General features: G+C 37.6%; 1 protein-coding gene across 2 annotated transcripts; it reads left to right on the plus strand.

Annotated features, from left to right (window-relative positions):
• Positions 1–378: 378 nt before the first annotated feature.
• On the plus strand, positions 379–14,807 carry med16 (mediator complex subunit 16). 2 transcript variants are annotated; one of them, XM_084101205.1, is made up of 14 exons: positions 379–894; positions 1,044–1,151; positions 2,575–2,744; positions 2,824–3,255; positions 4,317–4,422; positions 5,301–5,456; positions 5,538–5,755; positions 5,840–6,046; positions 6,123–6,333; positions 7,308–7,441; positions 7,549–7,741; positions 7,850–8,063; positions 8,375–8,458; positions 14,414–14,807. In XM_084101205.1, exons 1-14 carry the CDS (start codon positions 714–716, stop codon positions 14,538–14,540), a joined length of 2,541 nt encoding a protein of 846 aa, XP_083957331.1. In that variant the 5' UTR covers positions 379–713; the 3' UTR covers positions 14,541–14,807. The 2 variants fall into 2 exon arrangements, with proteins under 2 accessions (XP_083957331.1, XP_083957332.1); XM_084101206.1 differs by having other exon boundaries at positions 571–852.
• The last annotated feature ends 1,075 nt before the right edge of the window (positions 14,808–15,882 follow it).

The following is a 15,882-nucleotide window of genomic DNA, read 5'->3' on the forward strand; positions in this document are numbered from 1 at the left end:
AAGTATAGCAGCTAAGGAGCGTTTCATTCAGTGGAAGTACCACTTGTAACATTAAACCAGCACAGTATATAGCGCCTTGTTGTGGTGGGATGACTACAGGTAAAAACACAACATAAGATATTTATTTTACAATGGCAGAATAAAGAAGAAAATAAAGATACGTATACACAGAGACAATTTATTTGGTATACATTAAGTCCACTTTAAATAATTTAAGAATGACACCGAAAATAAATGTTATAAACAAAAATAAAATAAAAATCTTAATTTAAATATTAAACGAAAATAGGAGGAAAGGAACAAAAAGTATTTCGTAGAGGAAAGAAAGAAAGAAAGAAAGAAAGAAAGAATACTTCCTCCAGTCCAATAGGGGGCAGCACGTCGTAGTTGAGTCTCTAAACGCGGAAAGAATAGACGAACATAGACACTCAGTGATGTGCCGCTTTAAAATGCCGATAAAAGTATTAGAAATAAAATAGTTTTCGTAATGACATGGCAATTATACTTTAACACATTTCTCTATTTTCTATCTTAAAAGCAGGAGCATGTAGTTGTACGACTGTTATTTCCTTCGTTCTGTTCTGTTTCTTTCTGTACACTAGCAGGGATGCTAAGTGTTTGCTTTTATTGACTCACACAGTGATTGTTTATATATTTAAAGGTATTCAGTAAAGTTATATGTGCTGTTGACCTTCAGTTTAATTCATTATATAATGGAGATCGCATATGTTTGCGAGTGGGAGAAGAGACCCAAGAGCAACCACTGTCCCTCAATCCCTCTGGTGTGCGCCTGGTCATGTAGAAACCTCATCGCCTTCACCACTGATCTGAAGAATGAGGAGGATGACAAAGGTCTGGACAATGCCTTTATTACCAATATTATCAGACCCGTTGGTGAGTTATAAATGAGTGATGAGGAAAAGCATACACTTTTAATTGGAGATGCCCAGAGCATCAGTGTTTTTGATGAGATACTGTACTACCAACAACAACAATAATGAGGGGATAATTGATTTATGAACGGGTGTCTTTTTCTGCTGTAGATCTGAGTCATATGATACACATCATTGACACGGATCACCCCTGGGATGTGTACTCAATCAACTCTGGTCACACTGAGGTCATTTCCTGCCTGGAATGGGACCAGTCAGGTCAGTCATCATGATTAATTTATGGATCATGAAATGTGTGAAAACTCTGGAACATGTCCAGGTAATAATTACAATTAAAATGAGAAATAGGATATATATGTTTTTTTGTTGTTGTTTTTTTTCATGTGCCCTTGTGATCTTTAATCAAATTTGCATCTCTTGCATCTTTGATGACGTGTTCACCGGCGCTGAAGTGTTCAGTTCTCCTTATTCTAAATTGGTATTCTCAGTTTTGTGATGGAGTAATTTTACTGTGTTACGGTAATGTGATCATTTTAGTTAAATCAGCATAAATTAGAGACAGAACAATAGATGCTACTGTAATGTATAAATAGTTTAAACATTTAATCATTTAGCAGAAGCTTTTATCCAAAGCAGCTTACAAATGAGGAGAAAAATAGCACTTAATTGTTATGATTGAAATCATTTTTATTAATATAATTGTTTCATAATTTATCATCTGGGGAGGTAAAATGTATATCCAAAATACTGCAAATCAGGGTTATTATCATTAACGAAAACTATTACAAAAATTGTGTATGGGAACTTCTACAGAGCTGCTGTAACGATAAATGGACTAAGGATGTTTACACAACAACGATATACTAAAAATAGAAGTATATCAAAAACTTGTTTTCAAAAACTTTTTGCGTTCTCAGGCCACCAAAACACAGTTGTCGTGTAAATGTATGGCCAGAACGCATTAAAAGTTTTCTGTGTTCAGTTGAAAAAGGTGTTGTGTAAATGGCTCCTAAATTAATAACTAATGATTTTTACAACAGAAATTAATCAACGCTGAACTTACTTAAACTGGACAATAAATTTCTTCTAGAACTGCTGTATAGCCAAAACAATCTTTGTTGCATTCATTTCCTATTGTCACTGTAAAGCTGCTTTCGAAACAATCTGTATTGTAAAAAGCGCTTTATAATTAAAGGTGACTTGACTTTACTTGTTAATTGAAACAAAGCTAAAACCAAATATTAGATGAAAAATGAAAATTAGAAAAGTTTCCTTGCCAACTGAACTAACTTAAATAAGCACTAAAATTACTAACTGGAAGAAATGAACTAAAACCGAAAAAAAGACCAATTAAAACTAAATAGTAAAATTAATTTTAAAACCAAAAAAGAAAAATTTCAACATTTAATGAAAAGAAAAAATCTCAAAAATGTACATTTACTGATTAAATCAATACATAATATACTGTATTGTCACAATGCAAGAAATAAGCTTTATGTTTGATATTATGAAATGTATTTATTATTATGATAATAAATACAATTATAATTTCTTTTTCTTTTAAACTTAGTGTTAACTGTAAGCCAGACATGTTCTTGAAAGGTATCTTGAGATTCACCTATAGATTTAAAAATGTCCTCACCATTATCACCATTTGTTTGTGTGTGTCGTGGTCCACCAGGCTCGAAGCTGTTGTCTGCTGATGGTGATGGTCATATTAAGTGTTGGGGGATGACGGAGCACCTGGTGAACAGCTGGGAGTGCACACAGAGCAGCTCAGTGGACGGAGACCCGATCGTGTCCCTCTCATGGTTACACAATGGTGTTAAACTCGCCCTGCATGTTGAAAAGGCAAGGAAACCTCATTACCGCCTACTAACTAAGGGTTAAAAAACCAAACTAACACCCTGATGTCTTTGTTGCTCTTCAGTCTGGCTCTACGAACTTTGGAGAGAAGTTTTCCCGGGTTAAGTTCTCCCCCTCCCTCACGTTGTTTGGCGGGAAACCCATGGAGGGTTGGCTAGCAGTGACGGTAAGCGGTCTGGTGACAGTGTCATTGTTAAAGCCAAACGGGACTCTTCTGACGGCCAGCGAGAGCCTGTGCAGGCTGAGGGGTCGCGTGGCCCTGGCTGACATCGCCTTCACGGGCGGTGGGAATATCGTGGTGGCGGCCACCGATGGCAGCAGTTCTTCTCCAGTGCAGTTCTATAAAGTGTGCGTGGGCGTAGTGAATGAGAAGTGCCGCATCGACACTGAGCTACTGCCCTCGCTATTCATGCGCTGCACCACTGACCCGGTGCGGAGGGACAAGTACCCCGCCGTCACACACCTTAAATTCCTGACACGTGAAAACTCGGAACAGGTACGTCAGAAAATTCATCTTTCATACCTAAAATTACTTGTAGCATTAATTAGTTATTCATTTTTAAATGTTAAAGATGTAAATATTAAAATGAATAGAAATTATTATTTTCATTTTCAGTATTCATTTCTTTCAAACTAAATATTTTAGTTTAGAATGGTAGTGTACACTGGCGTTCAAAAGTTTTGGATCGGTATGATTTTTTATGTTTTTAAAATAAGTCTCTTCTGCTCACCAAGGCTGCATTTATTTGATAAAAAAAAAAAAAAAAAAAAAAAAAAAACTGAAATATTGTGAAATATGATTACAATTTAAAACAGCTGTTTTCTATGTGAATATATAGTAAAGTGTAATTTATTCCTGTGATCAAAGCTGAATTTTCAGCATCATTACTCCAGTCTTCAGTGTCACATGATTCTTCAGAAATCATTCTAATATGATTTGATGCTCAAGAAACATTTCTCATTATTATCAATGTTGAAAACAGTTAGTTACATTTTTATTTCAGGATTCTTTGATGAATAGAAAGTTCAAAAGAACAGCATTTGTCTGAAATAGAAACACTACCGTTCAAAAGTTTGGGGTCAGTAAGAATTGTTGTTTAATTTTGGGGGAAAAGAATGAAAAGAAATCAATACTTTTATTCATCAAGGGTGAATTAAATTGATCAAAAATTACAGTAGAGACATTTATAATGTTACAAAAGACACTGAAGACTGGAGTAATGATGCTGAAAATTCAGCTTTGATCACAGGAATAAATTACATTTTAAAATATATTAAAATAGAAAAGTTATTTTAAATTGTCATAATATTAACAATATTACTGTTTTTGTTGTTGTTGTATATTTAATCAAATAAATACAGCCTTGGTGAGCAGAAGAGACTTCTTTTAAAAACATTAGAAATCTTACCATCCAAAGCTTTTGAACGGCAGTGTATATAATATAATTTCTTAATATAGTATAGATTTAGTATAATTCTTGGCTGATAATGCTGGGCAGAAATTGTTTTCTGGTTATTATATCTTAACATGTTTTTGTGATTGCTGTGTTTCTGAAGGTGCTGCTCTGTGCGTCCAGTCAGATGGGCAGTATTGTAGAGTGCTGGTCCTTGCGGAAGGAGGGTCTCCCAGTTAATAATATCTTTCAACATCGATCACCTGTGGGTAAGTTACATAAATCCAGTTTTGGAAAAGAGTTTTCAGTTTTCAGTATTACACTGATGTTTTACTTTTAAAATGTAAACATTACTATAATTCAATGTTTTTAAAGGCATTGAATCAGTCATCATGACGTTACTAAACACACACGCCCACTGCAGAGTCAGCTAGCGTTGGCTCATGTGTAGCGGGTTTTTAGCGCGTTAAGGGACCCTCTCAATACATGTACAAAGTCTGTTCATTTCTTTACTGCTGTTTGAAAATATTTTACATGCTTTAATAGTTTCTATCTCTTTGGGTAAGAAACATTTCTGTTATATTTGCTCATTTTCTTTTACTGTATTTGCCATGTTTTGAGTTATTTTTAAACCTGGGTTGTCATGACAATAGAATTGTACCCCATTCTTTTGGGAGTGAATGTTTTAGGCAGGTTTTGGGCTGGAAATTGTCGACCCAATCTGGCAATGCTGGGGGCAGAGCAATGAAGGGAGGGGGGGGTGTTTGTGTGGGTTGATTTCAAATATATAGGCAGGATATTATAGAACAAAACCCTGAAATGTATCAAACATAACAAATGCTCAAGACAACCATATGTACCTAATTTAAAACAACAACAAAAAGACAGGTGGAGTAAAACATACACAGAAAAACCTGATATACATCAGGCTTCATACAAACAAACCTGTACGTTATTATAAAACAATTTAAGAGCATGTGGAATAAAATAAAGTTTATGTCTTCTTGTTTTACTGCTGGGCACAACAAATCCCCTGAGCTGCAGTAGTATATGCGTGTGTGAGTGTGTGTGTTTTTATTAGATCACTGGATTGAAACTTAAGTTGCTGGTGTCATCAGACGTCAACCCATTTTCTCAACATTTTTAGTAGGTGAAAAGCAGCCAATGATTCTGAAGTGGCGTATTCTCTCAGCGACCAACGATCTGGACCGTGTATCTGCTGTCGCTCTGCCTAAACTTCCCATCTCCATCTCGAACACTGATCTCAAAGTCGCCTCAGACACCAAGTTCTTCCCAGGCCTTGGTACAGCCTTTGTATCCTTTCTCTTACTTCAAAGAACGTAGCTTTGATGGCTCAGATTGATTATTATTTCGTTGTCCGCAGGCCTTGCCCTGGCGTTCCATGACGGCAGTATCCAAATTCTCCATCGCCTTTCCCTGCACACCATGGGAGTGTTCTACGGTTCCTCTGGTTCCTCCCAGCGTGTTGGAGAAGAACCCGCCATTAAACGCCAGAGGACTGGCGGCCCGATGCTGCACTTCAAAGCCCTTCAGTTCTCCTGGACATCTCTGGCTCTGGTGGGCGTGGACAATCACGGCAAGGTATGACCAAGGCATGACGTATCATGACACCTAGCGATGACAGAAGCACCCTCAGATCTTATGTTTCCCCTCCTATGGTTTCAGTTGCACATGCTTCGAGTGTCCCCATCTATGGGCCAAATGTTGGACATGAACACGCTCCTGCGCCACCTGCTGTTCCTCCTTGAGTACTGCATGGTGACGGGATATGACTGGTGGGACGTGCTGCTGCACGCGCAGCCTGGCATGGTGCATAACCTTCTGGAGAAACTTCACGAGGAGTACATGAGACAAAACCAAGCACTGCAGCAGGTAGATCAACCTTTTATTATAGAAACTTCCACTTCATGACTTATCAATTGACTTTCTTGTGATTCCTCTCTTTAAGGTTTTGTCCACCCGTATAGTGGCAGTGAAGGCGTCTCTGTGTAAGCTCTCCTCTGCCACTGCAGCAAGAGCCTGTGACTTCCACGCTAAACTGCTCCTTATTGCCATCAGCTCCACGCTGAAGTCTTTACTCAGACCTCATGTGCTCAACACCCCCGACAAGAGTCCCGGAGACAGACTGTCTGAGATCTGTGCCAAAAACACTGACATTGGTAATAACCCACCACCCAAAAAATGCTTCAGTGTAGGCCTTGCGTGATTAATGATTAATCGTCTGATTTTGGTTATTTGATCTAATCTCAATTATTTCAGATAACCGTGATAGTTGTGTAGTTTAAATTTCAATCACATTTTGACATCCAAATATGGGAAATTTAAGTGCTTAAAGAAGTGCGCAATCTCGTATCTCCTTTTCCGGTTTGGTATAGGGAGAAGCAGGGGACTAATCTGGTGGAGAAAAAATATTGGTGTACACAAGTCAAAGGTCTTCCTTCATACGAATTGAAGGCTTGTGGGTTTATATATTATACTATATTATATTATATTATTTTATAATATTTTGGTTCTCGAATCTGATTGGCTGAGAGCCTTTTTCAGTCATTAGTAGAATATCACATGGAAACCGCTTCACAATTTGTATGACTCGTCTGTTTCTGCCAGATAAATGGCAGAAGAGAAAACCTACTATAATATTACAAATAATACTGTTATTGTGTCACAGAATTTAGTTTTAAGAGTTTTTTTAGGTTTGAATGTAGTAGTTTAGACCTCAAATATGCAATTTATAAATAAACATAGCACCTATTTGAAAATTTGTGAGCTCCAGGCCGTCAGGGAAGTTCATATTTACGAGTTGGGAAGTCGTAATTACGACAGAAGGTGCGTTCCAAGTCGCTTTGTTCGGAGCAAGGTGGCTGCAAATTGTTCAGCAAGATTTTCCCACTCAAAATGATGACATTGTGTAGCAGTTCATGTAAATACAATCTTTTCAACATGACTTGAACACACCATTACACTGTAAGTGACATGAACAAAATAGAATAAAATTGTTTGTCACAATTATTTGTATGACAGATAATACAGGTCTACATCAGAGCATCCATACTTCCATTCTCTTCTCTCTATCTTCCCACTTTTGTTGTTGTTTTGACGCTAATGGAGATTTCTGATCGGTTAATGTGTTCAGACATTGATAAAGTGATGATCAACCTTAAGACTGAGGAGTTTGTTCTGGACGGACCCCCTCTCCAATCTCTCCAGCAGCTCATTCAGTGGGTCGGAGACTTTGTTCTTTACCTGCTGGCCAACCTGCCCAACCAGGTGAGATCAACTGGACGACCTTTACTAAGAGTACTGCCAATTTCTGCCAAATTATCCTGCCAATTTTGAGTTTTACATGATGCTGTCATGCCTGAATATCTTTTCAGGGCTCCATTGTGCGTCCAGGGTTTGGGTTCCTGCGGGATGGTGCGTCTCTGGGCATGCTCAGAGAGATGCTGGTCATGATCCGTATTTGGGGCCTGCTGAAACCAGGCTGTTTGCCCATCTACACGGCCACATCTGACAACCAGGACAGCATGTTTCTGCTCTTCCGCCTGCTCACCAAACTCTGGCTCTGCTGTGAGTTAGACCCTCCGCCATACTTTGGGCCAAAATTTCAGTTCAGTGAAAAAGCTGTAATATCTTTTTAAAAAAATGACTGTTTTGCTGGTTTCTTTTGGTTGATAGCTCGAGATGAGAGTCACCCACAGGACCCCGATGAAACGTTGATTGATGAGTGCTGTCTGCTGCCCAGTCAGCTCCTAGTACCCAGCATGGACTGGCTGCCCATCAACGATGGTGTCATCACTAAGATCCAGAGCAAACACCCGCTCAGACTTCAGTTTGGCAAACCATACACCCTGCCTGGGGTCAACCCCAACGCACAGGTGGAGGTGTTCAGGTGAGCGATTATAGGTTTCTTAAAGGGACAGTTCACCAAAAAAGATTCTATCATCATTTACTCAGTACACAAAAGATGCATAATTAAAAATGCATATCCTGTCCACTTTTTAAATATAATGAATGATAATAAAGACTGGACAACTAAGCTCCAAAATTGATAAAAAAGCAGCATAAAAGTTGTCCGGATGACTTGTGCACTATAGTCCAAGTCTGATTTCTGAGGAACTAAATTGACAGACAATTGTCTAATAAAAAGGTTTAATTGTTGCCAGTGGTTAGTGCATTTATGTTTTGATGGTGTTGTTTCAGGATTCCAGCATCTCAGAAGATGGACCATCTGAGATGTTTACATTTGGGAATCTCTCCAACAGAGGACAGCAAAGCTTGCACCAGGTATCACTTCAGAAGTATTCCTCAAGTGAAATGTTAATGTTATAAACAAATTAGTTTATATAGCCTTTAAAATGTATTAAAAAAAAAAAAAAAAAAAGGATACATTCTATATATACACACACACACACACACACACACATGATCACCTCTATAAAAGCAGAAGTTTTGGCAGTTTGCTGGTCTGGAGCATTCAGGTGTGTGTTAACATAATCCCAAGGTGGAACGACATCAACAATGAGAAGGGTTACACGGCCATTTCCAAACAATTTGAATCATTCTACAGTAAGTAAGATTGTTCACAAGTGGGAAACATTCAAGACAGTTGCCAATCTTCCCAGGTGTCGACACCCCAGCAAATTCACCCCTAGGTCAGACCGTGCAATGCTTAGAGAAATGGCAAAACACCCAAGAACTACACCTCAGACTCTACAGGCCTCAGTTAACATGTTCAATGTTAAAGTTCATGGCAGTACAATTAGAAAAAGACGGGACGGAGAAAGCTTCTTCTCTCTAAAAAGAACACAGCAGCACGGCTTAGGTTTGCAAAGTTGCATCTGAACATACCATAAGCCTTCTGGAACAATGTCCTTCGGACAGATGAGACCAAAATGGAGATGTTTGGCCATAATGCACAGCGCCACGTTTGGCGAAAACCAAACACGGCATATCAGTACAAACACCTCATACCAACTGTCCATCACGCTGGTAGAGGGGTGATGATTTTTTGCTTGTTTTGCAGCCATAGGACTTGGGCACCTTTCAGTCATTGAGTCGACCATGAACTCGTCTGTATACCAAAGTATTCTAGACTCTAAATGAGTCTACTCCATCTGGATACTCCTATAAGCACGAACCCCGTCTGATTGGTCGTGGCGGCGGTGTTGCAGCGGTCTATAGAGATATTCTCAATGTTACTCAGAAAACGGGTTATAAGTTTATTTCGTTTGAAATACTTGTACTAAATGTTACGCTCTTAGATGTTAGAAAAAAATCCATATTATCTCTAGCCTTGGCTACCGTATATAGACCGCCTGGGCCTTACGCTGATTTCCTAAAAGAGTTTGCAGATTTTCTCTCAGATCTATTGGTCAATGTAGATAAAGCATTAATTGTTGGAGATTTTAACATACACGTAGATAATCCAAATGATGCGTTAGGGGCTGCGTTTATAGATTTATTAAATTCCTTTGGGGTCAAACAAAACGTCACCGGACCAACTCATCGTCTTAATCACACACTCGATTTAATTATATCATATGGAACCGATCCAACCGATATAGATATCATTCCACAAAGTGATGATGTCACTGACCATTACTTGGTAACTTGCATATTACGTACTCCTGTAGTATATCATGCTGCGCCGCGTTATCGACCAGGCAGAACAATCCTTCCATCCACCATAGATAATTTCTCGAGTTGCTTGTCTGATCTGTCTCAGCTGCTGCCTGAACCCAAACAAACAGATGAACTAGAAGAACTAACTAGCACTATGAGCACCATTCTCTCTAGAACATTGGATGTTGTTGCACCTGTTAGATTAAAAAAGGTCACAGAGAAAATTAAAGCACCATGGTACAATAATACTACGCATGTTCTAAAGAGAGAAACCCGTAATTTAGAGCGTAAATGGAAACAAACTAATTTAGAGGTCTTTAGAATCGCGTGGAAAGACAGTATGTCACGTTATAAAAAGGCCCTAAAAGCGGCCAGGGCTGAGCATCTCCGCAAACTAATAGAAAACAACCAAAACAATCCTAGGTTTTTATTTAACACCGTGGCTAGACTAACAAATAAACAGACGTCACCCGAACAAAATATCCCGTTACAGTTTAGTAGTAATGATTTCATGAACTTCTTCACTGAGAAAATAGAAAACATCAGAACCACAATTGTAAACGTTCAATCCTCAATCGCACCTTATAATTCAGCCTCAATTTTCCCCCCGCAAGAACAATTACAGTGCTTTACAACTATAGAACAAAAAGAGTTAAATAAACTTATCACTTCATCTAAAACAACAACATGTTTATTAGATCCTATACCAACTAAACTACTGAAAGAAGTGTTACCTGTAGTAGAAGAGCCTCTCCTCAATATTATTAACTCGTCTTTATCTTTAGGTCATGTTCCAAGAACATTTAAACTGGCAGTGATAAAACCTCTCATTAAGAAACCACAATTAGACCCGCATAATCTAGCAAATTATAGACCCATTTCAAATCTACCTTTTATGTCTAAAATACTAGAAAAAGTGGTGTCCGCTCAACTGGGCTCTTTCTTGCAAGAAAATGATATCTATGAAAAGTTTCAGTCAGGATTCAGGCCGCATCATAGCACTGAAACTGCGCTCGTTAAAATCACAAATGATTTACTTTTAGCTTCTGACCAAGGCTGTATCTCAATACTAGTTTTACTTGATCTAAGTGCTGCGTTCGATACTATAGATCATACAATACTCTTAGATCGACTACAAAATTATACTGGTGTTCAAGGACAAGCATTAAGCTGGTTTAGATCATACTTATCAGACCGCTACCATTTTGTCTATTTAAATGGAGAAAAATCGATCATAATTCCAGTAAACTATGGAGTGCCGCAGGGATCTGTGTTGGGCCCTCTATTATTCTCAATATATATGCTGCCACTTGGAAATATTATAAGGAAACATGGAATTAGTTTCCATTGTTATGCTGATGACACTCAAATATATATTTCATCACGGCCGGATGAAAACGCTAAATTATCCAAATTGACAGAGTGTGTTAAAGATATAAAAGATTGGATGACGCGTAATTTTCTATTATTAAATCCAGACAAGACAGAGGTAATACTTATCGGTTCAAAAAACCGCCCACAGAACCTCTCACAATACAACTTTGACATCGTAGGATGTCCTGTTACTTTATCCTCTACAGTAAAAGACCTGGGTGTTATACTCGATTGTAACCTGTCTTTTGAAAATCATATTTCGTATGTTACAAAAACAGCCTTTTTCCACCTTAGAAACATTGCTAAGCTACGTAATATGCTATCAGTTTCTGATGCAGAAAAGTTAGTTCATGCATTCATGACCTCGAGACTAGATTACTGTAATGCTTTATTAGCCGGTTGTCCTGCATCCTCAATAAACAAGCTACAGTTAGTCCAAAATGCAGCCGCTAGAGTTCTTACTAGATCAAGAAAATATGATCATATAACACCGATTTTATCATCACTACATTGGCTACCTATAAAGTTCCGTATTAATTACAAGGTATTGCTACTGACTTATAAAGCCCTAAACGGCTTAGCTCCAGTCTATTTAACGGATCTTCTATCACCCTATAATCCATCACGCTCTTTAAGATCAATAAATTCGAGGCTTTTGGTCATACCTAGGATATCCAGATCCACCAAAGGAGGGAGAGCATTTTCACATTTGGCTCCAAAACTCTGGAATAGCCTTCCTGATACTGTTCGTTGCTCGGACTCACTCTCCCAGTTTAAAACTAGATTAAAGACGCATCTTTTCAGCCAGGCATTCATATAATATTGTTAATCTCACAGTTTCAAACTACAATCCGGCCTCTAGTTCATAAATGCCAGAGGAGAACTGGCCCCCGACTGAGCCTGGGTTCTCCCAAGGTTTTTTTTTTCTCCATTAGATCACCTGATGGAGTTTTAGGACACCATTAGGCCGCTTGATGGAGTTTTTTCGGTTCCTTGCCACTGTTGCCTTTGGCTTGCTCAGTTGGGGATATTTTGGGGATATTTAATTTTATTCTATCAATCAATAAATTCCACTAGAAACAAACTTTGTTGTATTATTTTATTTTAATACTGTGAAGCTGCTTTGATACAATCTGTATTGTGAAAAGCGCTATACAAATATACTTGATTTGATTTGATTTGATTCAAATGTGTGGCCATCTGTCCGACAGCTAAAGCTTGGCCGATATTGGGTCATGCAACAGGACAATCAAGGTTGCAATGGCCCAGTCAATGTTCTGACCTAAACCCTGATTAAAATGTTGTGGCGGGACCATAAGAGTGCTGTGCATAAACAAACAAACCTCAATGAACTGAAGCAACATTATAAAGAAGAGCGGGCCAAAATTCCTCCAGAACGATGCGAGAGACTGATACTGTCATACAGAAAACTATTCCTTCAACTTATTGCTGCTAAAAGTGGCTCGTTTGTCACCCATGGCTTTTTCATTTTGGCTTAATTTTTTCCTTAAAGTCCCCCTCTAGTCAATAATTTTCTCCCTTAAAACTTTATTATGAATTTTTAAGGCCAGACAAGTAGTTTGGTGAGGTTAATTTGTAAAGAAAGACTTGCACGCCTACGCACATATATATTCAAACATGCATACCTATAGACTAAACACATAATACGCATGTGCACGCAACCAGCGTTTTCACAGATTTGAAGTTTTGTTTTATATATAGCCGCTCTGGAGAAAACCATGATGTCACCGTCCAGCTCAGTTCAGTTCTCATATAATGGTGTCAATGCAGGCAGATCAATAATATTGTGGATAAATTAAATGTCCCCAACTAAGCAAGCCAAAAGCCAAGGCAACAGTGGCAAGGAACCAAAACTCCCATCAGGTGACAGAATGGAGAAAAAAACCCTTGGAGAAACCAGGCTCAGTCAGGCCAGTTCTCCTCTGGCCAACGAGATGTCATGTGTTGTTGTTCATCTGAGGTTGTATTTACCTCATTTTAAGACCTGCTAACGACCAGGTGATTTTTATTATAATACGTAAAACCATAAAATTCTAAAGAGTGTCCTTTCTTTTTCACATGAATGTATGTATGTATATTTCTATATTATACACATGGTGGCCAAAATTATTAGAACACCTGACAGATCTGAAGATATTGACACTTTTTTGCCTCCAAAACATGATCTCATTTCAAAATGTTCATGAAACATCCAGATGGTTGCTCTGAGCACAACAAATATTGTGCTGTTTTTATCCACTTTTAACTTTAATATTTGGTTTGTCCACACCTTTTGCAGCAATTACAACAGCACATCTCTCTGGCATAGTGTCTATATATTTCCTGAGAACTTCAACACTAATGTTATCCCATGCCTTCTGAAACTGAAGCCAAAGGCTTTCCTTTGAATGTACAAAAGATCTGTCCAGTTTTTTTTTCTTTTTTCTTCAATGCGCTCCAAATTTGCTCGATGGGGTTGAGGTCCGGACTTTGACGGGGCCAGTCCATCATTTTCAATGTTCCAGCAGATTCCTTTTGTCGCAGTTCCGGCAATAGTTAGAAGAATGTTTAGGGTCATTGTCCTCTTGGAAAATAACTATTGAAACCTCTTAAATATGCCAAGTGTTCTAATAATTTTGGCCAAAACTATTTTATTATGTGAATAAACGTATATCGCTATTTTGTCTTCTGAAATGAATATATATGCGCTAGTTGTTGTTTGATGTTGATGTTTTTGAAAATCTCTAATACTCACCAAGGTGGCATTTATTTGATTAAAAATACTGTAATATTGTGAAATTTTATTATAATTTAAAATTTACAGTTTTATATTTAAAAATGCCATTTGTGCCATATTTTAAAATGCCTGAATCACTACGGTACACCTATAATAAGTGTTTATATTGACACTATTTTAGACCAAGCTGGACGACAACCACTGTGGAGTAGCCCAGTACCTGTGTGACTCGTTATATGCATAAACAGAGAGAAGTAGCTCCGGCAACAAAATATATGAACTTCTGACTTCTAAAAAGATTTTGATGGAATAATAAAGACCAAATACATTAAAATACTTTTGATACAAAAAAAAATAATACTTGTAAACAGACTGATGTGCTATGCTTTTTGTGGGTAGTTGGGCCTGTAAATCTTTTATCTCCACATATGATGATGATTCTGCCTTCACAAACTCTATATTTAGCAGCGCTCTTCAATGAGCTCTTGTCTTTTTGGTCTGTTTAGGTGTGGCTGTGTCACCATGCTGAGATCCCCAAATAAAACCAACGCCATGAGACAGTGGGAGCAGCGCTGGATCAAGAACTGTCTGTGTGGAGGTCTCTGGAGAAGAATCCCGTCCACACTAACATAAAAACCACACCGTCTGGAAATGTGAGGAAATGTTAAAGCTGCATGGATCTCTCATTGTAAACTAACATATTGATCTGTGCAACGAAGCAATCTTTATTTTCTTGAAAACATACCCTACAAGACGTTCTCCCAGCCACAATGTCTGCTGGAGAGAGTGAATAATGTCTTATTTTTTTGATGTTGTAAATATGAAACCATGTTATTTTTTTGTAATGTTGTAGTATGTAATAAACATTTTTGTAATGAATAAAATAGATTTGCCTTCTGATTTGTATTAATGAACATTTTAAAACGATTATTATTCTTTTCAGAAAAATCAATTGTAAAATATGGTCTGACAACCATAGGGTGGTGCTAAACCTGATAAACATCCATCATGCTTATTATTCACAGACAAATTAGCATACTGATTAGCTACTGATTCTGCCCACAACAGACCATTGGAATTATCACTTAAGTGTAGACAGCCACTTCAGTAACAGCACTGTTTAACTGTACACTTAAAAAAATTAGTGTGAAATTACAGTATATTCCAGGTTAATAATTGCATTACTGTAAACAAAGAATATCATGTTGTATTTCTAGCCTACTATGAAGGTACCCAGAATGCAGTGCGGCATGAATAGATTATGCTGTGGAGTTTCTTGATTCCTGTTGGTTTTATCTGCTGCTTTTCGGTTCACTTTTAGCAGTTTGTGTTGTTGGTTTATTTTGTACTCTTTAGGGTTTTTATTATTATTATTATTATTTATTTAGTGTCACCAATGTCGTGTTTTGTAGTATTGATGTATTGTGCATAGGTGAAGCTTTTAAGTAAAAACGTCTTGTGCTTCACGATGATGTCACACCTTTCAAAGACAGTTGCTTCGCTACTGTGAAAGATCAATGTACAAACAGTTATGAGTTTGAAATAAGATATTGGTAAATCTTCATGCTAAAACAATGCTAAAGCAAAATGCTAAGAATAGTTAGACTAACTCAAAATCATCCAAATAACTTATTTTATATTCTAGCTTTGCATTGTTTAAACAAATGTTTTCCTTTGTCACACTTCTGGCTTGGCTACATCACAAATTTGAATATGAATATACAAGGTCCAAGATCCCAAGCAAATGGAACATTAATCACTTCAAAACAATTACAGTACTAAACAATATCATTTCTTACAGTGTCATGGTTAAACAGTAAAACTGTTTACAGTAAGAGCAGTAGTACTGTGATATCAGCATCATTTTGCTGTTGATGAACAGTAATTCGTAAGAAAATGACCCAGCATGCATTAATTTCACTGTAGAATTTCTGACTACTTATTGTAAAATAATACTCTTTAATCCTGTAAATTC

The sequence above is a fragment of the Abramis brama genome (assembly GCF_963993115.1).
Source record: "Abramis brama genome assembly, chromosome: 23".
In the NCBI taxonomy this organism is placed as follows: Eukaryota; Metazoa; Chordata; class Actinopteri; order Cypriniformes; family Leuciscidae; genus Abramis; species Abramis brama.

Coding starts and splice junctions, on each gene's coding strand:
- med16 (XM_084101205.1), top strand. CDS start 714: ATGGAGATCGCATATGTTTGCGAGTGGGAGAAGAGACCCAAGAGCAAC. Junction 1,152..2,574: donor CCTGGAATGGGACCAGTCAG/GTCAGTCATCAT, acceptor GTGGTCCACCAG/GCTCGAAGCTGTTGTCTGCT. Junction 6,047..6,122: donor AAAACCAAGCACTGCAGCAG/GTAGATCAACCT, acceptor CCTCTCTTTAAG/GTTTTGTCCACCCGTATAGT.